The sequence below is a fragment of the Halichoerus grypus genome, chromosome 3 (assembly GCF_964656455.1).
Source record: "Halichoerus grypus chromosome 3, mHalGry1.hap1.1, whole genome shotgun sequence".
In the NCBI taxonomy this organism is placed as follows: Eukaryota; Metazoa; Chordata; class Mammalia; order Carnivora; family Phocidae; genus Halichoerus; species Halichoerus grypus.
The window spans coordinates 43574526-43600465 of NC_135714.1; the positions used below are offsets into that span (position 1 = coordinate 43574526).

General features: G+C 38.2%; 1 protein-coding gene across 1 annotated transcript in view; it reads right to left on the reverse strand.

Annotated features, from left to right (window-relative positions):
- The window catches only part of PDCL2 (phosducin like 2), a 45557-nt gene that overhangs the window by 4735 nt on the left and 14882 nt on the right, over positions 1-25940 (reverse strand). The window contains exons 2-4 of the mRNA XM_036120786.2: positions 24641-24761; positions 23988-24078; positions 4789-4932 (exon numbers count right to left, since the gene is read on the reverse strand). Of these exons, the coding sequence (XP_035976679.2) occupies positions 4789-4932; positions 23988-24078; positions 24641-24761 (356 nt within the window). The remainder of the gene's footprint in view (positions 1-4788; positions 4933-23987; positions 24079-24640; positions 24762-25940) is intronic.

Sequence of the window (25940 nt, forward strand, 5' to 3'; positions counted from 1 at the left end):
TATGTTCCATTCACTTCCTTTATTGAAAGGTTTTCCCTTTTTTTGGCTTTTTTGATTACACTTTTTTTTTCCCCCCAGTGCAAAAAAAAAGGTGGTTTTATTAAAGCACAGGGACAGGACCCGTGGGCAGGAAGAGCTGCTGCGATAGCACTTTCTATTAATTTCCTTTTTATTTCTTTGATTTCCTTCTTCTGTCTATGACTCAAATGTAGATGTTCTTTGTGATTGTGTCCTTCTTCTCATACTAGACACATTCACTGTGCAATCTTATCCATTCTGACATCAACACTGATGAATTTCATCTCCTCTCCTCCCTCAAAGGAAAAAAAATGTATATCTGTATATATTATACAATTCTTCTGTATTTTCTTAGTTTGGCACTGAGGCCAAAAATCTCCCTATTCTCTACAACATCTACTCGGTAATCACATCATGTTGCTTCTACTTCCTTATCTCATACCTAACCTCTCCTCTTTTTCTCCATTACCTTACTTCTTTCCTTTCTTATCTGAGCTTCATCAGATTATCCTAAGGGTCTGTTTCCAGACTTGGTTTCCCAAATTCATCCTTGATCCTGTTGACAAAGGGAGCTCAAAATGAAAATCTCACTATGTAACAACTGCCCTTCCTTCAAGCTTAAAATCCCTCAATGGCTCCTCGCTGCCTTCAGGATAAAGTCTGGGCTCTTCAGTATAGCTTTCAAGGTTCTCTGTAGTCTCTCTAGCATTCTTCTCTGACTGCTACCATATTACTTAAAGCCCTCCAAAGCAAGATGCCGTCTTATTTCTGTATCTTTCTTCAGCTGGACACTCCATCTAACACACTCCATTCATCCTGTCTACTTCCTCTTTGGGGAATCTTATTTTTTGAGGCCAAGACCAAGAATTACATACTCTGTAGAAAGTTCCATACTTCCTTCCTCCAAGCATAAAACTTACTACTCCCTCTTCATTGCTTCTACACTACTGTGTATAGAATTCAACTGTAGCACCTAAGAGACTTTATTATTATGTCTAGTTGTCTCTCTCTCTACTATATTGATGGCATAGACAGATGTTTTATATGCCTTTGCTTCTCCAGCATCTATAAAATCCTCAGAAATCCTCTTAATACTAGACAATGTTATATATCAATTCATAGAGCAAGAAATTAAATGCGTTATACATTTAACTTATATTTCAGAATATATAACATCATTTATTTTCATAATTACAACCTACTACAAATCTAGATACTGCTTTATTTTAGTGGGTGACCTACTTTAATATTAGAAAAGTATGTACTGCCTAACTTAAATATCAATTTTCCACACAAAGCAATTAACATAAATTGACTTTATAAGTTTCCATTTTCCTCAAATAGTGAAATGAATCCACTAATATCTAACTTAAAGGAATTTTATCATACTGTCAGAATGAGAGCTGAGTCAGTGGTATGACAGACACTTATGGGGTAGGTGGGGTGAATGGCAGAATGTAGGTGGACATTGATGGTGATAGTGAAAAGTGTAGAATTAAGAGAGTATGGTGTAACAGATTATGTGATTATGTGCAGAGACAAAGTGGTTGCCTGAAGACAATCTGATAGCAAGTGGTAAGGGAACAAATTTGGTATTGGGGTTCAGGGGCCAGAATTTAACCCCAGAAGAACTATAAAATATAAGGGAGACCTCTGCATCAGAACATGAGATAAGGGCCTAGTTATGGTGTTCAAGGCTCAAAATATACATTTGGCATGGGAATGATGTAAAAACCCAAAATTGGAATTTGGGCACAGGTGTAAGACTGAATAAAATCAGAATCAAGGCTGCCCTGAAGCTTAGCCACTAAGCTCACTGGCCCAGGGTGATTCGATCCCCCTAGGGGACACTAGGCAAGCTGAGCCTTCACTTGGATGAAGAGTTGGCCAAGTTCTATAATTTTAATGGCAAAAAGACATTAAAATTACAGAACATATGAACCTAGTTAAAAAACAAACTCTTGGGGTGCCTGGTTGGCTCAGTCGGTTAAGCATCTGCCTTGAGCTCAGGTCATGATCCCAGGGTCCTGGGTTGGAGCCCTGCCTCAGGCTCCCTGCTCAGTAGGGAGCTTGCTTCTCCCTCTCCCTCTGCATCTCCCCCCTGCTTATGCTCTATCACGCTCTCTTTCTCTCTTTCAAATAAATAAAATCTTTAAAAAAAAACCTCTTTTGTTCCTATAAAATTTATAGAAGGCAGCTAGAAACACAAATATATTTAACAGTTATACTCTACAATATGAAAAGTTATGAGTCAATCCATTATTAAAAACTAGACTTTTCTAAGGACTATTTGTCACACAAGTAATTATTTTCTGTTTTATAAATTTAATTATAGATTAATTTTCTTAAAATGTGTGTTTTATACCAACACATAAATGCATTTTCTTAATGTCAAGAAAACGAATATTTTAGGTAACTATCTTTGATTGCCCCTCAAAAAATCTTCTGGGGTCACAAATACTTAAAATATTATTTAGAAGATTCTTATTCTTTGAGTCCATCAGAGGAAATGAGAGTTTGAAACAGCCTAGCTGAAACTATAACACATTCAATCTCTTTCATGAATTTTTGAAAATTATTTGTCCAACCTAATCCTTTCTCTAGAAATAACCATTAAAGTAACTAATTTTGTGCTGTGGTATGGGCATTCAGAACCAACATCTATTCTGCTAATCATACTGGGTCCCAGAAAAGATATTCAGTGAATCACTTCAGTATACAACATTTCTCACACACAAATCCCATTATTGTAAATGTCAGTGTCTCTCATACTTACTTGTGAGGAACCAAAATCAGCAGCATTTACCAAGTGGTTTAACCAGATAAGTGGTATAGGAAAAATGGGAAATGATTCTTTTTAAGGCTTTAAACTACTCAAAAATTAGTTTCCAAGCATTTTAGTTACAATAACAGTAATGTCTTCTTTAATGGGACATGGTGTCCTCTCAAAATTTGTGTGAGGAACTGGTGAGCTGGTAAACAGCAGGGCTCTAATTTGCATAAATTGCTCTGTGCAGAGTTTCTGTGAGGACCTGAAGAGAGAAGAAATTTTTTATTCAGAGAACGAGATGAACACAAGGAGGAAACTGGCATGGCCTCTGTTCCTGGACTGGCGTGGAGCCCAGGCAGAGTAGCTGGGACCTAATGCTAGAGAGATTTGTGAAACCCTGGGAGCTTGCAGTGTGTCTGTGGCACAGAGTTGGGGAAAAGTCCACTCTACCCAATTATCGTATACCAGGCTGGTAAGGTCTGGGGACATTTGGGTTATGCTTAGTAAAGTAGGCACTATAAATTGTTTTAGGAGCACAGGGGAGTACAAGGGAATTGTTCTGTTAAAAGAGACTTAAAAGACACGATCTATCCAAATGCACTGCATTACCCTTGACTGGATCCTTCGTCAATTATTATTAATTTTGGAATTATTACTAATTTTGTTAGGTGAGAAAACAGTATTATGGTTATATAGAAAAATGCCCTTATATTTTGAAGATGCATGCTGAAGTACTCAGGAATAAAGGTTTATGCTGTGTATAATTTACTTTGAAATGATTCTGCAAATATATACACATGCACATAGCTACATACAAATAAAAACATACAAAAGTGGCAAAATGTTCATTATTGAATCTACCCAGCTAGTATTTAGGGTGTTCATCTTATCATTCTTTCTACTTTTTTGAATGTTTGAAATTTCCATAATAAGTTTAAAAAAATTAATGGCCAAAGAGTGTTTTTTTTTTTTTTAAAGATTATTTACTTAAGTAATCTCTACACCCAACATGGGGCTCGAACTCACAACCCTGAGATCAAGAGTTGAATGCTCTTTTGACTGAGTCAGGCAGGCACCCTGAAAGAATGCTATTTTTTGGGCACCTGGGTGGCTCAGTTGGTTAAGCGACTGCTTTCGGCTCAGGTCATGATCCCAGGGTCCTGGGATCGAGTCCCACATCGGGCTCCCGGCTCAGCGGGGAGCCTGCTTCTTCCTCTGACCCTCTCTTCTCTCATGCTGTTTCTCTCTCACTCGCTCTCCAATAAATAAATTAATTAAATCTTTAAAAAAAAAAAGAATGCTATTTTTCTAAAAAGTGTGACAAGTTCTTTAAATTAGACATGAAAACATAATAAAAAACCTAACTTAATCCCTGAAGCCCATTACTCTCTACATGTATGTATATGTTAAAAAGAAAGCCACAAGGCCCAAGGTGGAGTTACTTGCTCCCAGGACAGCAAAGGCTTAATTACAGTTTCAACCTCTCCAGGAGTGATATTTTAAGCCAATCAATCTGGAATTTTCTGGTCAGTACCAAATGAGGTAATCTGTCACATGAGCTCTCCATTCCCCAAAGGAAGATGAGGTGATCCATCTAATAAGAACTCCCCTCCCATTCCCCCCACTAAGAGAAGGTGACCTTGCCTGAATAATCCTTTCTTTTCTTTTACTAATAACTTCCTGTCCCACCCTCCTTGCTATAAAAACCTTCCATTTTGTACAACTCCTTGGAACTCCCCTCTACCTGGATAGGATGCTGCCTGATTCATTAATCACTTAATAAAACCAATTAGGTCTTCAAATTTACTTGGTTGGATTCTATTTTTTAACATTATATATGTATATATGTATATGTGTGTGTGTATATATATATATATATATATATATGCTTTCTTTTCTTGAATAATCTTTGTTATATGCTTTATAAAACCTCAAAACCAGACATAAATATCTTAAAACATTAGTATATTAACATTTTGCAAAAATGCGATGGTAATTACCTTGATCTGTATAAATGAATTATAACTGATACATCTTTTTCTGCATTTGTGACTTCATTCACGTACTGATTTCCAGAAATTTCTCTTAATTCCCCAAATTTTTGTTTTTTCCTAAGAGCTTTCCATTCCTGTAACCGCTTTTCTCTAATTAAAAAAATGAAATAAAAAAAAGAAAATTGTCATAGTCTTCAGGTCATCCCTATATATAGTAACAATTTAGGGCAATGAATGTAATGCTAGAACATATCAGAGACTTTAAAGAATGATAGAATAACTATTAATGGTCTTATAATGCCAATTTCTTTTTTTTTTTTAAGATTCTATTTATTTATTTGAGAGAGAGAGAGAGAGCACAAGCGGGGGAGGGAGGAGACAGAGGGAGAGGGAGAAGCAGACTCCCCGCTGAGCAGGGAGCCTGACGCAGGGCTCCATCCCAAGACCTGGGATCATGACATGAGCTGAAGGCAGACACTTAACCGACTGAGCCACACAGGCGCCCCCCAATTTCTCTTTTCATACGGGCATTTGTGTTACAGGTATTGCAAAGAATAAGGAGTTAGCTATTGACTTTTTGTTGTTGTAATATTTTATTTATTTGAGAGAGAGAATGAGAGAGAGAGAGAGAGCACAAGCAGGGTGAGGGGCGGAGGAAGAAGCAGACTCCCTGCTTAGCAGGGAGCCTTATGCAGGGCTCGATCCCAGGACTCTGGGATCATGACCTGAGCCAAAGGCAGATGCTTAACCAACTGAACCACCCAGGCGCCCCAGCTATTGACTTTTAAATTTATTTTTATTGAAGACTAGGTCTTAATCATAGCTATAGAGAGTTTATTTAGACATTGAGCCAACAAATTCTCATACACAGGTTAAACACTTACTAAGGAATATACATAATAATAGCTAATATTTATTGAGTGCTTACCATGGTACCAAGCACTGTTTTAAGTGCACTATATTAACTAATTTAACTTTATCAAGTTAGTACTATTATTATCCTGTTTACATGCTCTTAACTATCATGCTAAGCTGACCTTCAGTCCAAAGCCTTTGCAAATATGTGTAATTACTTGTTATAAATTTATTGCAGGAAGAGAAGTGGTAGAGAAGAGTGATTACTTAATAGTGTGATGGTCAACACTTCTCTTCCTCCTCTACTCGCACATTCTCCTCAGTTTTCTTTGTTATTTCAGTGGGTTGGGCAGGGAGAGTCACACCTAGTTTTGCCATCAGAAGGGGACATCATGTTCAACGGCCAGCATTTTTCCCCTAGCAATCATATCAATTGGGATTCAGTCAGAAAAACAGAAAGCCCTCCAGCTATCTTAAACAGGCTTAATCTGGGGGATTAAGTGCTTAACACACTTGATGTAAAAATGAAGACTATAGGCTGAGCTACCAGGAATGACTCCCAAAACAACATTGAAAACTGGTCTGCCAAGGGAGGAGCTTTCTCTGCTGCAATCCAGGAACTGGGGAATCTGGACCTACTGTTTCAATGTGTCCTACTATCAGCCTACACTGGGGATCAGAAAGCCACTGCAGCAACTGTTGTCTGTAGGGACCTATCTCCTTTGCAAAGACTGGAAGAAAATATTTGCAGAAGACATATTGGGTGAAGAACTATTATCCAAAATATACAAATAACTCTAAAACCTCAACAATAAGAAAACAAACAACCTGCTTTGAAATGGGACAAAGACCTTAACAGACAACTCACCAAAGAATATACTGATGACAAATAAGTGTATGAAAAAATGCTCTACATCCATGTCATCAGGGAAATGCAAACTGAAACAAGAGACAACTACATATCTATTAAAAGGGCCAAAATCCAGAACACTGACACCAAATGATTGAGAGGATGTGGAGTAATAGGAACTCTCATTCATTGCAGTGGGAATACAAAATGTACACCTTTTGGAAGACAGTTTGGAGTTTTCTTGTATAATTAAACATACTCTTACCATATGATCCAGCTGTCATGCTCCTTGGTATTTACTAAAAGGAGTGAAAACTATGTCTACACAGAAACTTGCACACAGGTGTTTAAAACAGCTCTAATATTTATCACTGCCAAAACTTGGAAGCAATCAAGATGTCCTTCAGTAAGTGAATGGATAAACTATGGTATATCCAGATAATGTAGTATTAGTCAGTGCTAAAAAGAAAGGAGCTATCAAGCCATGAGAAGACACAGAGGAACCTTAAATGCATATTACTAAGTGAATGAAGCCAATCTGAGAAGGCTACATGCTGTATGACCCCAACTATATGACAGTCTGGAAAAGGCAAGACTATGGAGACAAGATTATGGTTGCCAGGGATGGGGGGAGGGGCAGAGGCTGGCAAATAGGCAGACCATAGAGAATTTTTAGGGCAGTGAAAATACTTTGTATGATACTATAATGATGGTTACATGTCATGCATTTGTCCAAGCTCATAGAAAATACAACACTAAGGATGAATTGTAATGTACACCCTGGACTTTGGATGATTATGATGTATCGATGTGGAATCATCAGTTATAGTACATCTATCACTCTGGTGGGAGATGTTGATAATGGGGGCAACTATGCATGTGCTGGGGCAGGAGGTATATTGGAAATCTCTGTACCTTCCACTCAGTTTTGCTGTGAATGTAAAACTGCTTTAAAAAAAGTCTTAAGTGTGCCCTGGATGGCTCAGTTGGTTAAGCGTCTGCCTTTGGCTCAGGTCATGATCTCAGGGTCCTGGGATCGAGCCCATATTGGGCTCCCTACTCAGTGGGGAGGCTGCTTCTCCTTCTCCTCCTTCCCCTGCTTTCTCTCTCTCTCTCTCTCAAATAAGTGGATAAATAAAAAAAAACTTAAAGAAAAAAGTATTAAAATTTTTTGTTGTTTTTTTTGGCTGTAAATGAGGAATTTGCTTTAAATCACCACTATCAGGATGACTACAGAATTTTCCCTTGTTAATAACAACTTTTGAAAGGCTACAGGTTCCTTTTTCCTTAGATTCAAAGTGACAACAGAGATATGAAAGTAATGCCGTAAGTTGGTGGCAATTAGAGCTGGAGTTTTGATATGGAATATGGGAGTGAGAGAACTTCCCCATAGAGTATCTCTCTTTAATCTGTGTGGCAGAGATTGGTTGGGCGGTCACTGGTGTATTTTCCTCTTCCAGGGTTCACGGGAAGACTACATTAGCCAGCTTCCCTTGCAATTAGATTAGGCCCAGGAGCTTGGATTGTGGCCAATAGAACAAGAGTGAAAGTGTTATGTGCATTTCTGTGACTCAGCCCTGAAATCTCCTATGCTATCACTCACTCTATCTCCCTAGTCCCCAAGCCTGCAGGGAAAGGATTCTGACGTGATGAAGAGAACTTAACGAAAAGAGCCCATTAATCATCTCAATAAATTCTGCTGACACAAACGATTACATTAGTACGACTGCTATCCTTGAACAATCCTTGCATTCCTTGAATAACTAATTATTCATTATATGTGATTTTTTTTTAAAGATTTTATTTATTTATTTGAGAGAGAGAGAATGAGAGACAGAGAGCACGAGAAGGAAGAGGGTCAGAGGGAGAAGCAGACCCCCCGCTGAGCTGGGAGCCCGACGTGGGACTCGATCCCAGGACTCCAGGATCATGACCTGAGCCGAAGGCAGTTGCTTAACCAACTGAGCCACCCAGGCGCCCTATTCATTATATGTGATTATTTTAATACACTGTTTTATTTGCCAACGTGGTATTTAAGGTTTTGGCATCTATGTGTCAAAAGCGAGACTGGTCTAAAGCAATGTTTTTCAAGTTAAGGCACATGGACATTCTAATCACTTAGGTATAGCAGGTTCCAGAGATGGGCATATTCCTGAGATCCAACCCACACCTACTGAATATTACCTCTTGGTGCTGGTCTCAGGAATGAGCATTTTTAAACTTTATACTATGGACAGTTACTAACATATACAAGGAAAAGAGACCCAAGATGTACACATGGCCAATCTTCTTGCATCTACACCCCCATTATCTTCTCACCTCAAGGGCTATTCTGAAGCAAATATAAGACAGCATATAATTTCATCTGCAAATATTTCATTACATATCTCCAAAAGGTGAGGATACTTTAAAAAATGTAACTCACATGGCACAATCACACCAAAAACAGTAATTCCTTAATATATATTGAGATATTTTTCAAATAATCCTATTCTAAAATACATAAAATATCCATAAAATTTACCATGTTAACCATTTTCGAGTGTTCAGTGGCATTGAGTACTGTATCCATTTTTAAAAGTTTGTTTATTCAAATGAGGATCCAAATTAGATTTATAAAAATGGTTGTTATATATCTTAAATCTCATTTAATCTGCAGATTCCTTTCCATCTATTTTTTGCCCTTGCAATTTCTTTGTTTTTGAAGGAAACCAGATTGTTTGTCCAAGGTTTCCCACAGTCTGAATTTTGCTGGTTGCCTTATCAAAAAGTCAATTCACATGAGAAATATACATTTATTTATTTAAATATTTTATTTATTTATTTGACAGAGAGAGACAGCGAGAGAGGGAACACAAGCAGGGGGAGTGGGAAAGGGAGAAGCAGGCTTCCCACTGAGCAGGGAGCCCGATGCGGGGCTCGATCCCAGGACTCTGGGATCATGACCTGAGACGAAGGCAGTTGCTTAACCAACTAAGCCACCCAGGCGCCTGAGAAATATACATTTCTATTAACAATGTTGGGTGATTATTTTGACCAACCAACCTAAGAATCATGAGTCTTATTTCCTTTCTTATGAGTCTTGTCTGATTGTTACAGTCAGGTTACAGTATCAATTAATATAACAATGTTTTATGCAATAAGTTAGTAAGCTTTCCATCTTTATAAAAACATAGAGATTATCTGTACCTTGAAAATAGAGAAAAATCACCTAGAGAACAAATTTTAGGAAGCAGCCTAGCTTCTCTCTTATGCTTTTCTATCTCCTATTGAGTCAGTTTTGGAAATTTATATTTTCTTCAAAAAATCATATTTTTAAATGATGTATATACTCATATATCAAATATTCTCTTAGTCTGGCTTCTTTCATTTAGTATAATGCTTTTGAATTTCACCAAAGTTATTGTGTATATCAGTAGTTTGCTTTCTATTCTTACAGAATAGTATTCCATTTCATGAATATACTACAATTTGTTTATTCATTCACTTCGCATGTATTCATCATATCAATGGACTTTTAGGTTGTTTTGTTTTTAGCTATTATGAATATTCATGTACAATTCTTTGTATTGACATATATCTTCAATTCTCTCAGGAATGTGATTGCTGGTTTATATGTTAAATGTATATGTAACTTCGTAAGAAATTGTCAAACTGTTTTTTTTTTGTTTTTTTGTGTGTTTTTTTTAAATTTTATTATGTTATGTTAGTCACCATACAATACATCATTAGTTTTTGATGTGGTGATCCACAATCCATTGTTTTCGTATAACACCCAGTGCTCCATGCAGTACGTGCCCTCCTTAATACCCATCACCAGGCTAACCAATCCCCCCTCCCCCCTCCTCTCTAAAACCCTGTTTGTTTCTCAGAGTCCATAGTCTCTCATGGTTCATCTCTCCCTCCAATTCCCCCCCTCCTCATTTTTCCCTTCCTTCTCCTAACGTCTTCCATGCTATTCCTTATGTTCCACAAATGAGTGAAACCATATGATAATTGACTTTCTCTGCTTGACTTATTTCACTTAGCATAATCTCCTCCAGTCCCATCCATGTTGACATAAAAGTTGGGTATTCATCCTTTCTGATGGCTGAGTAATATTCCATTGTATATATGGACCACATCTTCTTTATCCATTCATCTGTTGAAGGGCATCTCGGCTCTTTCCACAGTTTGGCTATCGTGGACATTGCTGCTGTGAACATTGGGGTGCATATGGCCCTTCTATTCACTACATCTGTGTCTTTGGGGTAAATACCCAGGAGTGCAATTGCTGGGTCATAGGGTAGCTCTATTTTTAAATTTTTGAGGAACCTCCACACTGTTTTCCAAAGTGGCTGTACCAACTTGCATTCCCACCAACAGTGTAAGAGGGTTCCCCTTTCTCCACAACCTCTCCAACATTTGTTGTTTCTTTCCCTGTCCATTTTTGCCATTCTAACTGGTATAAGGTGGTAACGCAATGTGGTTTTGATTTGATTTCCCTGATGGCTAATGATGATGAACATTTTTTCATGTGTCTGTTAGTCATTTGTGTGTCTTTTCATATCTTCTGCCCACTTTTTGACTTGATTATTTGTTTTTTGGGTGTTGAGTTTGAGAAGTTCTTTATAGATCTTGGATACCAGCCATTTATCTGTAGTGTCATTTGCAAATATCTTCTCCCATTCTGTGGGTTGTCTCTTTGTTTTGTTGACTGTTTCCTTTGCTGTGCAGAAGCTTTTTATCTTGACGAAGTCCCAAAAGTTCATTTTTGCTTTGTTTCACTAGCTTTTGGAGATGTATCTTGAAAGAAGTTGCTGTGGGCCATGTCAAAGAGGTTACTGCCTATGTTCTCCTCTAGGATTTTGATGGATTCCTGTCTCACATTGAGGTCTTTCATCCACTTTGAGTTTATCTTTGTGAATGGTGTTAGAGAATGGTCGAGTTTCATTCTTCTGCATGTGGCTGTCCAATTTTCCCAGCACCATTTATTGAAAAGACTGTCTTTTTTCCATTGCATGTTTTTTCCTGCTTTGTCAAAGATTATTTGACCATAGAGTTGAGGGTCCATACCTGGGTTCTCTGTTCTGTTCCATTGGTCTATATGTCTGTTTTTGTGCCAGTACCATGCTGTCTTGGTGATCACAGCTTTGTAATATAGCTTGAAATCGGGCAACGTGATGCCCCCAGCTTTGCTTTTCTTTTTCAACATTTCCTTGGTGATTTGGGGTCTTTTCTGATTCCATACAAATTTTAGGATTGTTTGTTCCAGCACTTTGAAAAATGTCATTGAAATTTTGATCCGGATGGCATTGAAGGTATAGATTGTTCTGGGTAGCATAGACATTTTAACAATGTTTATTCTTCCGATCCATGAGCATGGAATATTTTTCCATCTTTTTGTGTCTTCTTCAATTTCTTTCATGAGTGTTCTGTAGTTCCTAGAGTATAGATCCTTTACCACTTTGGTTTGGTTTATTCCGAGGTATCTTATGCTTTTTGGTGCTATTGTAAATGGAATCGTTTCTCTAATTTCTCTTTCTACAGTTGCATTGTTAGTGTATAAGAAAGCAACTGATTTCTGTGCATTGATTTTGTATCCTGCCACATTACTGAATTGCTGTATGAGTTCCAGTAATTTGGGGGTGGAGTCTTTTCGGTTTTCCACATAAAGTATCATGTCATCTGTGAAAAGAGAGAGTTTGACTTCTTCTTTGCCAATTTGAATACCTTTTATTTCTTTTTGTTGTCTGATTGCTGTTGCTAGGACTTCTAGTACTATGTTGAACAACAGTGGTGAGAGTGGGCACCCTTGACGTGTTCCTGATCTTAAGGGAAAGGCTCTCAGCTTTTTCCCATTGAGGATGATATTCGCTGTGGGTTTTTCATAGATGGATTTTATGAACTTGAGGAATGTTCCCCCTATCCCTATACTCTGAAGAGTTTTAATCAGGAAAGGATGCTGTATTTTGTCAAATGCTTTTTCTGCATCAATTGAGAGGACCATATGGTTCTTCTCCCTCCTCTTATTAATGTGTTCTATCACATTGATTGATTTGCGAATGTTGAACCACCCTTGCATCCCGGGGATAAATCCCACTTGGTCATGGTGGATGATCCTTTTAATGTATTGTTGGATCCTATTAGCTAGGATTTTGTTGAAGATTTTGGAATCCATATTCATCAGGGATATCGGTCTGAAATTCTCCTTTTTGATGGGGTCTTTGCCTGGTTTGGGGATTAAGGTAATGCCGGCCTCATAGAATGAGTTTGGAAGTTTTCCTTCTGTTTCTCTTTTTTGAAACAGCTTCAGTAGAATAGGTATTATTTCTTCTTTGAATGTTTGGTAGAATTCCCCAGGGAATCCATCAGGCCCTGGACTCTTGTTTTTTGGGAGGTTTTTGATCACTGCTTCAATCTCAATACTGGTTATTGGCCTATTCAGGTTGTCAATTTCTTCCTGTTTCAGTCTTGGCAGCTTATAGGTTTCCAGGAAGGCCTCCATTTCATCCAGATTGCTCAGTTTATTGGCATATAGTTGTTGATAATAATTTCTAATAATTGTTTCTATTTCCTTGGTGTTAGTCGTGATCTCTCCCCTTTCATTCATAATTTTATTAATTTGGGTCCTTTCTCTTTTCTTTTGGATAAGTCTGGCCAGTGGTTTATCGACCTTATTAATTCTTTCGAAGAACCAACTTCTAGTTTCGTTGATCTGACCTACTGTGTTTCTGGTTTCTAATTCCTTGATTTCTGCTCTAATTTTAATTATTTCTCTTCTAATGTATGGCTTAGGCATCGTTTGTTGCTTTTTCTTTAGTTCTTTAAGGTGTAGAGTTAGTTGGTGAATTCGGGATTTTTCTGTATTTTTGAGTGAGGCTTGGATGGCTATGTATTTCCCCCTTAGGACTGCCTTTGCAGTATCCCATAGGTTTTGGACCGATGTGTTTTCGTTCTCCTTGATTTCCATGAATTGTTTAAGTTCTTCTTTGATTTCCTGGTTGACCCAAACATTCTTGAGCAGAGTGGTCTTTAGCTTCCAAGTGTTTGAATTTCTGCCAAATTTTTTCTTGTGATTGAGTTCCAGTTTTTTTTTTTTTAAAGATTTTATTTATTTGACAGAGAGAGACACAGCGAGAGAGGGAACACAAGCCGGGGGGGAGTGGGAGAGGGAGAAGCAGGCTCCTGGCTGAGCAGGGAGCCCGATGTGGGGCTTGAGCCCAGGACCCTGGGATCATAACCTGAGCCAAAGGCAGATGCTTAACGACTGAGTCACTCAGGCGCCCCTGAGTTCCAGTTTTAAAGCATTGTAGTCTGAGAATATGCAGGGAATAATCTCAATCTTTTGGTATCGGTTGAGACCTGATTTGTGACCCAGTATGTGGTCTATTCTGGAGAAAGTTCCATGTGCACTTGAGAAGAATGAGTATTCTGTTGTTTTAGGGTGGAATGTTCTGTAAATATCTATGAGGTCCATCTGGTCCAGTGTATCATTCAGAGCTCTTGTTTCCTTGTTGATTTTCCGCTTAGATGATCTGTCCATTGCTGAGAGTGGAGTATTGAGGTCTCCTACAATTAACGTATTGTTATCAATATGACTCTTTATTTTGGTTAACAGTTGGCTTATGTAGATGGCTGCTCCCATGTTGGGGGCATAGATATTTACAGTTGTTAGATCTTCTTGTTGGATAGACCCTTTAAGAATGATATAGTGTCCTTCTGTGTCTCTAATTACAGACTTTAGTTTAAAATCTAATTTGTCTGATATAAGAATTGCTATCCCAGCTTTCTTTTGAGGTCCGCTGGCATGGAAGATGGATCTCCATCCCTTCACTTTCAGTCTGGATGTATCTTTAGGTTCAAAATGAGTCTCTTGTAGACAGCATATGGATGGGTCCTGTCTTTTTGTCCAATCTGCAACCCTGTGCTGTTTTATGGGAGCGTTTAGGCCATTCCCGTTGAGAGTGATTATTGAAAGATATGAATTAATTGTCATCATGTTGCCTGTGAAGACGTTGTTTTTATAGATTGTCCCTATAAATTTCTTTCTTTTTTTTTTTTTAAAAGTTTCATTCATTCATTTGACAGAGAGAGCTCAAGTAGGCAGAGCAGTAGATAGAGGGAGATGGAGAAGCAGGCTCCCCACTGAGCAGGGAGCCCGATGCGGGGCTCGATCCCAGGACCCTGGGATCATGACCTGAGCTGAAGGCAGAGGCCCAACCAACTGAGCCACCCAGGCGCCCCTGTCCCTATAAATTTCGGTTGTATATCACTCTTGGGGTCTTTCTCCTTTTATAGAACCCCCCTTAATATTTCTTGCAGGGCCGGCTTAGTGGTCACATATTTTGTCAGTTTCTGCCGGTCATGGAAGCTCTGCACCTCTCCATCCATTCAAAATGACAGCCTTGCCGGATAAAGTATTCTTGGCTGCATGTTCTTCTCGTTTAGTACCCTGAATATGTCTTGCCAGGCCTTTCTGGCTTGCCAGGTCTCTGTGGATAGGTCTGACGTTATTCTGATGATCCTCCCTCTGTACGTAAGGAATCTCTTCCCCCTAACTGCCCTTAAGATGGTTTCCTTGGTTCTAAGATTTGCAAGTTTTACTATTACATGCCAGGGTGTTGGCCTGTTTTCCTTGATCTTAGGAGGGGTCCTCTCTGCCTCTAGGACTCAAATGTTTGTTTCATTCCCCAGATTAGGGAAGTTCTCAGCTACGATTCGCTCAAATACATCTTCTAGTCCTCTCTCGCTCTCCACTCCCTCCGGGATTCCAATTATTCTGACATTGGAACGCTTCATGGTGTCACTTATTTCTCTGATTCTGTTTTCATGGATTCTGAGTTGTTTTTCCCTGGCCTTCTCTTTTCCCTTTTTATCTATTATATTGTCTTCCAGGTCGCTTATTCGCTCTTCTGCCTCACTTACCCTAGCTGTTAGATTATCTAGATTGGATCCGATCTCATTGATAGCATTTTTAAGTTCTGCCAATTCACCTTTCATTTCTGCCCTTAGAGACCCTATGTTGCCATTAATTGATTTCTCCATTCTAGCCATTGTCTTCACAATTGCTAGCCTGAATTCCATCTCCGACATCTTGGTTATATCTGCATCCATTTGTAAATCTGCAGCATAAGTCATAATCTCTGAGTCTTTTCTGTTTTGGGGGCTCCTCCTCCTAGTCATTCTGTTGATGGGTGGTTGAGGGAATGTATAGAGTCCAAATTATTGACCAGAACCCAAGCAAGATGCACCTGTTTTCTTGGGACCTTAGAGTTGCTGGCCTCTTGTTTTCCCAGCCTGTCTTCTGGGGGCGGGGCCTGCCGTGCTGTTACTGGGGCAACCCTGTTTGGGCGGAGTTGCCCTGCCCCCCTGTGGCAGGGGATGGGCTCAGCGGGAATCAGTTTTTGGGGCTTTTGTTCTCTGGCAGCTTTCCGTGTCTCTTCCACGAGTCAGAGCAGAAGAGACCGTTTCCAACTCTCTGCCTCAGAGCCGAGAGACCGCAGTCTGTTCTTCAGTGAGCTCTCCAGGCCACACCGTCTCCATTTCTGTCTGCACTGCTATAAACTGCAGTGTCCTGGGTTGTGCACCCCTCCGCAGTGCCCCCACTCCTGCCTCCAGGCTGGGGCCGTCTCTGCCCTTTGTGCTTCTAAAACCACCAGCCACTCCCAGTTTGCACGTGTGACCCCTGGGCTCTGGGTTTCCGCCCCCGGGGCTGCCCTAAAGTCCTTTCCCCACCGCTACCGGTCTGCGAGTCTGTGCCCCATCTGCAGCGCGTGAGGCTGTCACTCGCCGGCAGTGTAGGATCCCCATGGCCAGGCACCCTCCCGCTGCCGTTTATCCTCCGATATCTGCTCGCTTCGAACCTCAAAACCAACCGCCTGAGATATTCTGTTTGTAGAGATCCAGATCTTCTTACATCTCAGGCTGGTTTCGTGGGTGCGCAGAGTGGTCTGGTAGATATCCAGCTCAATTCCGGGGACCAGTTGAAATTGGGTCCCCTACTCCTCCGCCATCTTTCCTTCTGTCAAACTGTTTTCCAGAGTGGTCATATGAAAATTTCAGTTCCTCCATTATATTTACATTTTAATTGCCATATAATTCATATATTAGCATGCCTTGAAGATATTGTGAGTTCGGTTCCAGCCCATTGCAATAAAGCCAATATCACAATAAAGTGAGTCAAATGAGTTTTTTGGTTTCCCAGTGTGTATAAAATTTATGTTTACACTATACTGTAGTCTGTTATGAGTGCAATAGCATTATGTCTAAAAACAACAATGTAGGGAACCTGGGTGGCTCAGTTGGTTAAATGTCTGCCTTCAGCTCAGATCATGATCCCAAAGTCCTGGGATTGAACTCTTGACTTTGACTCAGATCATAGTCTTAGGGTTGTGAGTTGGAGCCCCACTTCGGGCTCTGCTCTGCGCTCAGTGGGGAGCCTGCTTCTCCCTCTCCCTCTGTTCCTCCCCCTGCTTGTACTCACTCTCTCTCTCTCTGTCAAATAAACAAACAAACAAATAAATAAGTAAAATCTTTTTAAAAATCTCAATCCTATCTTAAAAAAATAAATAAAAATAAAAACAATAATGTACATACCTTCATAAAATACAAATACCAAAAAAAAAATACTTTGCTAAAAAAATGCTAACCATCATCTGAGCTTTCAGAGAGTCATACTCACTGAACTCAGATCCCATAACACATTTAATAGTAATAAAAAAGCTTAAAATATTGTGAGAATTACAAAAATGTGATAGCCCTGAAGTGAGCAAATGCTTTAGAAAAATGGCACCAAAGCCTTGCTCAAGGCAGGGTTGCCACAAACTTCCAATTTGTAGAAAGCACACTATCTGCAAAATGCAATAAAGTGAAGTACAATAAAGTGAGGCATGTCTGCACAATAAAATTCAACTATTTAAAGTTTACAAGTCAGTGATTTATTTTAAAATAAAGATTGATTGGGGCGCCTGGGTGGCTCAGTCATTAAGCGTCTGCCTTCGGCTCGGGTCATGAACCAAGAGTCCTGGGATCGAGTCCCGCATCAGCCTCCTGCTTGGCGGGAAGACTGCTTCTCCCTCTCCTACTCCCCCTGCTTGTGTTCCCTCTCTCGCTGTGTCTCTCTCTGTCAAAAAATAAATTAAAAATCTTAAAATAAAATAAAATAAAATAAAGATTGATTGATTCATTTTAGAGAGAGAGAAAAAGCACGAGCAGGGGAAAGGGCAGAGGGAGAGGGAAATGGAGATGGGGCTCTGAGTGCAGAGCAGAGCCCCAAATGAGTGCAGAGCAGAGCCCCAAATGGGGCTCCATCTCACCATCCTAAGACCATGATCTGAGCCAAAGTCAAGAGTCAGATGCTCAACAGACTGAGCCATCCAGGCGCTCCCAATTCAGTGATTTTTAAAATATTCAGAAAGTTGTGTATCCATCACCACTATCTAATTCTAGAATATTTTTACTGCCCCAAAGAAATCCCATCTGCAGTTATTCCCTATTCCCCCATCATAGGCCCTAGTAATTAATAATCTACTTTCTGTCTCTATAGATTTTCCTATCCTGGGACACTTCATATAAATGGAATCATATAAAATGTGGTCTTCTGTCACTGGTTAATTTCACTTGGCATAGTATTTTCAAGGTTCAATCATGTAGCATGTATCAGTACCACAATTCTTTACCTGGCTGAATAAAATTCCATTGTACTGATACATCACACTTTGTTTATCTACTACCCAGTTAGTTGATGGACATTCACGTTCTTTGTACTTTTGGGCTATTATAAATAATGCTGCTATGAACATTCATGTACATGTACAAGTTTTGTATACATATCTATCTCAGAGTAATTTCTGGATCATGTGGTAATTCTGTTTAACATTTGAGGAAATTCCAGACTGTTTTTCTTTTTTTTTTAAGATTTTATTTATTTGACAGAGAGAGACACAGCGAGAGAGGGAACAAGCAGGGGGAGTGGGAGAGGGAGAAGCAGGCTTCCCGCTGAGCAGGGAGCCCGATGTGGGGCTTGATCCCAGGACCCTGGGACCATGATCTGAGCCGAAGACAGACGCTTAACGACTGAGCCACCCAGGCGCCCCCCAGACTGTTTTTCAAAGCAGTGAACCATTTTACATTACCACCAGCAATGTCTGAGGGTTCCAATTTCTCCACATGCTCACCAACTCTTATTGTCTGTCTTCTTTATTATAACTACCCTAGTGAGAATGAAGTGGAATCTCATGGTTTTGATTTGCATTTCCCTAATGACTAATTAAGTTGATCATCTTTTCATGTACTTATTTTCCATTTGTATATCTGCTCTGGAGAAATGTCTATTTAAGTCCTTTTGCATGTTTTAATATTGGGTTATTTGTCTTTTATTGTTGAGTTCTAGGAATTCTTTATATATTCTGGTTAGTAATCCCGTATTATATATATAATTTGCAAATATTTTCTCCCATTCTGGGGGTTATCTTTTCACTCTCTTGACAGTGTCCTTTGCACAAAAGTTTTCAATTTTGATAAAGTCCAGTTTATCTATTTTTTCTTTTGTTGCCTGTGCTTTTGGTGTCATTTCCAAGAAATCATTGCCAAATCCAATGTCATGGACATTACTCCCCCTCCATGTTTTCTTCAAGGAGTTTTATAGTTTTAATTCTTACATTTAGGTCTTTCATCCACTTTATTTTTTGTTTATGGTATGAGGTAGAAGTCCAACTTTATTCTTCTACATGTAGAAATCCAGTTTTCCCAGTATCATTTGTTGAAAAGATGAAATGGTCTTGGCACCTTGTTGAACATCATTTGACTATATATTTGAGGGTTTCTTTCTAGGCTTTCTATTCTAGTCTAGTCTATTATTCATCTGTGTGTCTATCCTTATGTCACTGCTACATTGTTTTGATTACTGTCGCTTTGTAGTAAGTTTTAAAATCAGGAAGTTTGAGTCCTCCAACTTTTTTCTTTCTCAAGATATCTTTGGTTTTCAGGACATGGATTATGTTTCTTTGTATTCATTTTGCCAATTTCTGCTCTTAACTGGAGATCAATTGGATTAATTTAAAATACACTTAAACTATGCAATGTTAAGTGCTGACATGAAGCTTAATTTTAGTGTAAGTGCCTGACATTAAGCTTTTGATTGCTGAGGCATCCATTTCAAAAGATAGACATCTTGAAAAACATATCAACAGCTGTATGACACAGCTACTAGCAAAACAACCAGATAAGGAATTAGGCTGCCCCCACCCATGAAGATCCCTCTTTCAGACTTACTTCTGCCATTTAACTCTTTTTTGTATTTCTTATGTGCATTTTTCCCCTTAATTCTCCCATCACTGTTCCTTTTTGTATTTAGTTGATTTTTATAATGTGCCATTTTAATTTGCTTCTTTTCTTTTATTCTTTTAGTTTTTTCTTAGTGGTTACCTTAAGGATTAAAATTAATATCTTATAACGACCTACCTCGAATAATACCAACTTAGTTTGAATACCACACAAACACTCTACTGGTATACACCTCCATCCTTCCCCTTTTATACTGTTATTGTTACAGACTACATTGTTATATATTGTCTGTCCATTAACATCAACTTATAATTGTTGTTTTATATAATTGCCTTTTAAATCATACAGGGAAAAATAGAGTTAAGAACCAAAGTTGAGTAATTCTTTTATATTTACTTATGTAGTTATCTTTATCTATGTTACTTACTTCTTCAGAAGGCTTTGAGTTACTGTCTAGTGCTCTTTAATTTCAGCATAAAGGACCCCTTTAGCTAATTTTTTAGGGCAATTCTAGTAGGAACAAACTCACTTAGCTTTTATCTAGGAATATCTTCATTTCTCCTTTATTCTTATAGCACAGTTTTGCCAAATGAATAATTCTCAGTTGACAGTTGTGTGTTGTTGTTGTTGTTGTTGTTGTTGTTTTGCAGCACTTAAAATATATCAACTCGCTGCCTTCTGGCCTTCAAGATTTCTGATGAGAAATTGAATGACACTTTTATTAAACGTCCCTCATATGTGACAAGTCGCTTCTCTCTCACTGATTTCAAGTTTCTGTTTTTATTTTTTCATAGTTGATTATGATGTGTCTTTGTGTGGGTCTCTTTGAGTTTATCCTACCTGAAATTCATTGAGCATCTTGGATTTACAGATTTATGTCTCTTCTCAAATTTGGGAAGCTTTCAGACATTATTTTTTCAAATATTCTCTCTGCTCCTTTCTCTTTTCTTCTGCTGAGATTCTTACACTATATAAGTTGGCTCATTTAGTGTATCATAAGGCCAATTAGGCTCTGTTCACTTTTCTTCATTCTTTTACCTTCTGTTCCTCAGACTCAATAATTTCAATTGTCTTATCTTCAAATTTGATTTTTTTCTTCAGCTTGTTCAAATCTGCTTTTGAAGCCCTCATATATATTTCACTTCAATTTTTATTGTACTTTTTAGTTTCAGAATATTTTTTCATTCTTTTTTATAATTTCTATCTCTTTATTGCTATTCTCACTTTGTTCATATGATCCTTTCCTGTCTTTGTCCATGTCTTCCTTTAGCTCTTTAAGCAACTTTAACTTAGTTGGCTTAATGTTTTTGTCTAATAAGTCTGACATCTGGGCTTCCTCAGGTATATTTTGTATCAATTTATTTTGTTCTTTGAATGGGCCATACTTTTCTGTTTCTTTGTATGTCTTGTGATTTTTTTTGTTGAAAAGAACACTGGATTCTTATAATGTGGTAACTCTAGAAATCAGACCCCCTCCTCCTATGATTTCTTTTATTATCATATGGTGTCTCTGTGTCAGGGATCAGCCTGAGGTAAAAGCATTAAGGTCATCTCAGGTCTTTTTCTGAGCTTTCATCTTTCCCAAGCCTTTCTAAATTCCCTCATTTATTTGGTAGTTCTTGAATGTCCAAAAAACAAACAAACAAATGAACAGATATGGCTCCTTTAAATCTTCTGGAAGCCACCTGAGCCAGTGAAAGTTGATACCATGGCAACCACTCTTTGTGCCTATACCTCCACATTCAGAAGCAACAATTCATAATCAGAACATTAAATAATATTGAGGACAAAGTCTTTATTGTCCACTCTGGCTCCAGCAAGCTGTGCCAGAAACACAGGTTGCTGTCCAAACAGTTGCCTACCATGGGGCTGGGGATAAGGGATGGATAGCTATCACCACACTGAGGACTGAAATCAACCAATACTAAAGACAACTTACCAGCTAAACTTTATCTTAGAAGCTGCAAATGTTCAAATAGACTCCAGAGTTCCAAAGCTGTTGCTTGAGACAGTTTCTGCCAGTACAATAGTTATCTAGGTGGACAGACGGATTCCTGGAGCTTTCTACTCTGCCATCTTTCTTGATGTCAACCTACTCAGTTGTTTTTTGAAAGTCTCTCAAATTTGGGTTTCTCGCATGTATTTTTATAATTTGACAGAGATTATGAATTATTGACAAGGATACTACATAGGTAATGTGTCCTCCTCGGTGCATCATATCAGGAGTTACTTGATGTCAATATATATTATTGGTGGTGTTAACCTTGGTCACTTCTATAAAATGGGGTCTGCCAAAACTCTACACTGTAGACTTACTATTTCCTCCCTTATAATTACTAAATATTTTGAGGGAGACACTTTGAGATTATGAAAATATCTTGTTTCTATTTAAGCTTCCCCACTCATTTCAGTATCTGTCAGCAGGGCTGGCCCATGGAGATTATTACTCTGGTGTTTGATGGTGACTTTTCTTTCTTTCTTTCTTTCTTTTTTTAAAGATTTTATTTATTTGAGAGCGAGAAAGAGAGAGAGCACGAGTGGGGGAGGGGAGAGGCAGAAGGAGAGAGAGAGTGAGGAGCAGACTCCCCACTGAGCAGGGAGCCCGATGGGGGGCTTGATCCCAGGACCCTGAGATCATGACCTGAGCCAAAGGCAGACTTAACCAACTGAGCCACCCAGGCGCCCTTGATGGTGATTTTTCTATTTTCCTCATCCCATCTAACACTTATATATTGGAATTTTCAGTGAGGAAGAGGTGTTACTTTCTCTGAATTTGTTCATGTATTAAGTTATTGATTTATATCACTAGGGACTCCCGGATATTTATTTTGTCATTTAGTATTATGATTATTTATTTTGTTGTTCAAGTTGTTCCAACTCTGGCCATTTTCCAATCTTTAGTTTGGCTCCTATACCTTTAAAAGACATTTTTTCTTTAGTATTTCTTTACTTTCTGGTACCACAAGATGCTCCAGACTCATATTGTAATTACTCAACTCACATAGTGTTCTCCAAAGAACACTGGTTCCTGTTATTAAAGAATAGCATTTATAAAACAACAGCTAAGATCTAGGTATACTCATACTACCAGACTATTTCTGCTTCTAACTCAATTCACTGTTAGGTTTTTTTTCATTTTCATGTCAAAACAAAGCATTCTTGGGGCCAATCTCATTTGATCAGGATGTATTGTTCTTTTTTAATTGCTGGCCCTAATTTGCTAATATTTTGTTTAAAAATTTTGTGCCTATGTTCATAAGAGATATTTTTCTGTGATATTCTGTTTTTAAAATTTATCTGGCTTCAATATCAGGATAAGTTGGGAAATATACGTACTTGTTCTAATTTCTGAAAGAAATTTATTTATGACTGGTATTTATTTATTATATGATAGACATTATCTTAGAAGGAAAACTGTGGCTCTTATTGGTCTTTTATTGATATTTTCCACTTTACTTATATGTAACTTGATGAAGTTCCACTGTATATTATTGGATAGTTTTTTACTTAAGCAAAGGCAAAAATATTCAAGAAAAATATTCCACCTTATATAAAGTGAGTTGGCTTTAAAATGTTCTTAAAAGCACCTGACTGGTTCAGTTGGTAGAGCATGTGACTTTTGTTTTTGTTTTTGTTTTTAAAGACTTTATTTATTTATTTACTTGAGAGAGAGAGAGAGAGAGAGAAACAGCATGAGAGCAGAGAGGGTCAGAGGGAGAAGCAGGCTCCCAGCGGGGGTCCGATGTGGGACTCGATCCCAGGACTCCAGGATCATGACCTGAGCCGAAGGCAGTCGCTTAACCAACTGAGCCACCCAGGCGCCCGAGCATGTGACTTTTGATCTTGGGGTTGTGAGTTCAGACCTCATGTTGGGTGTAGAGCTTACTTAAAAAAAAAAAAACCTAAAATGTTCCTGGGGTGCCCGTGTGGCTCAGTCAGTTAAGCATCTGCCTTCGGCTCAGGTCATAATCCCGGGGTCCTTGGATCAAGGACCATTAGGCTCCCTGCTCACTGGGGAGTCTGCTTCTCCCTCTTCCTCTGACTGCCCCTGCTCATGTTCTCTTTCTCTCTCTCAAATAAATGAATAAAATCTTTTAAAAAAACTAAAATGTTCTTAAAAACTAGTTTTGTTCTCTTAAAATCTATTCTGTAGGCAAAAATAGGGCTTTTTTTTGTTTCATTCTTATACTTCTCCATTCAAAAACTCATAAGTTGCCCAAATAAATCACTGTACCTATATATTTCAATAGCTCTCATATCTTCTTCATCAAATTCATCTTCAGCTTCCTTCAACTGTGCAAGAGTCATCTTTTCATATGGTTTAACTAAAACAAAATAAATTTTAGATAATTGAATTATTTAAAAACCATTTTTTACTTTATAGTCACATGGCTAGAAAAAACAATGTATAGATAATTGGAGATAAAGAATATCTTTAATGTTGCAGGTTCTCCAATATATAAATCTATTCTGTGGCTGACTACTTCAGGTTTGTTTAAAGTGTGAATTTCCCTCCAAGTTCACAGAACTACCAAGCTACATTTAAAGTAGATGTGAACATCAATTAGACCCCATAAATTTAGATTTTCCAAGTACTTGAAATCTTGACAAATGAAACATACTATTTACACGATCAAAATAGAAGGTAATCATGAGCTAGAGGAATATGGCAGAGAAAAGTCTCACTAGGTTAGATACCAGGACATTTCAGCTCTGTTACTAACTAGTTTGTGACATTCAACACATCAGTTAAAATTTTTACGTGTCAGTACCCTAATTTCAAAAGTGTGGGTGGGATTTCTAATGTCCTTTCTCCCTCTAAGTTTATGAAATACATTTTCACTATCATTATCTCCTTCATCCAGCCCACTAAATGCATAACTGTACCCATTGCTTCTTTCTGTAAACGTAAAACCATTTCTTCAATTTCATCTTTTGGCTCTTCTTTTGGAGGAAGAATGCCAAAATCTCTTAAAATTTCATTCCATTCTGTATCTTCATTTGGATCCTATTTAAAAAAATAGAAAATCTCTTAACATAGTTGTGCATTTTAATATGTGTATGTGAAATTGATATATAGCATTTTTAATTATGCAATTGTTCATGAGCTCTATGATAACTAGATAATTAGTTTCAAAGACTAGAACAAAGTGGCCTACTTTTTCCTCATTTCCCAGCATTAGCAGTACTACATACTTCAATAAATAGGATACATCCTCTACCCTCAAAGTTACCCTGAAATGTTTAATAAAAAATCAATTTGGAACACATATATCAAATATTAATGAAGTAAACTCATAAATCATGGAAAATTCTCTGATGACTATAGAAGGCAAAACCAATTCACATCATGCACAAATACTGTTTTGTTTTTCTACATAGGCATTTAAGACCTCCATGTGAACATGTTTCTCTTTTCAACTATATAGCTTCAAGGGGCTCTTACTCCCAAGCTAAATGTTAAAAGAGGCTAGGAATTTTTCCATAGTTTAAATTCTGTCTAATCATAGTTTGCTTCTATGAAAGTTAACCTTGTTTTCCTTGTAAATTAGACTTTGATATTTTATTTGCTTCTTTTCCAGAAGTTGTAATATATTAACTCTTTTCTTTCTAGTCTGCTGTCCATTTTCTCTAATATTTCCAGAAGAAGAGAGAACTTTATATACATAAAGGAATACTGTAGCAAAGTATTTGATAACCTTGAATGATCTCCACATTCTGGTATTCACATCCCTCCATAGCCCGCTCTCCTTGATTATGGGTGGGAACTGTGACATGCTTCTAACCAAAAGAACATGGCAAAGATGAAGAAATGCCATTTCTGTGATTATACTCCATAATATTATAACTCCATCTTGCCAACACTCTTCTCACTGGCTGGCTTTGATAAAGCAAGCTGCCATGTTGTGAGGTGCCCTATGTGACTGTGCATAACCCACAATCAGCTAGAAATTGAGGTCCTTAGTCAAACAGCCCCAAAAGAACTGAATTCTGCCAAATACCATGTAAGTGAACTTAGAAGTGGATCCTTCCTCTGTTGTACCTTCAAATGAGACCCCAGCTTTGGCTGACCCCAGCCACCAAATTTGTGGTATTTTGTCATGTAACAATAAATTACAAATACAAGTATCACCTTCTCCTCTTCATTCTATTCTTTGGCCAAAGTTTTGGTTTTCTATACACTCTT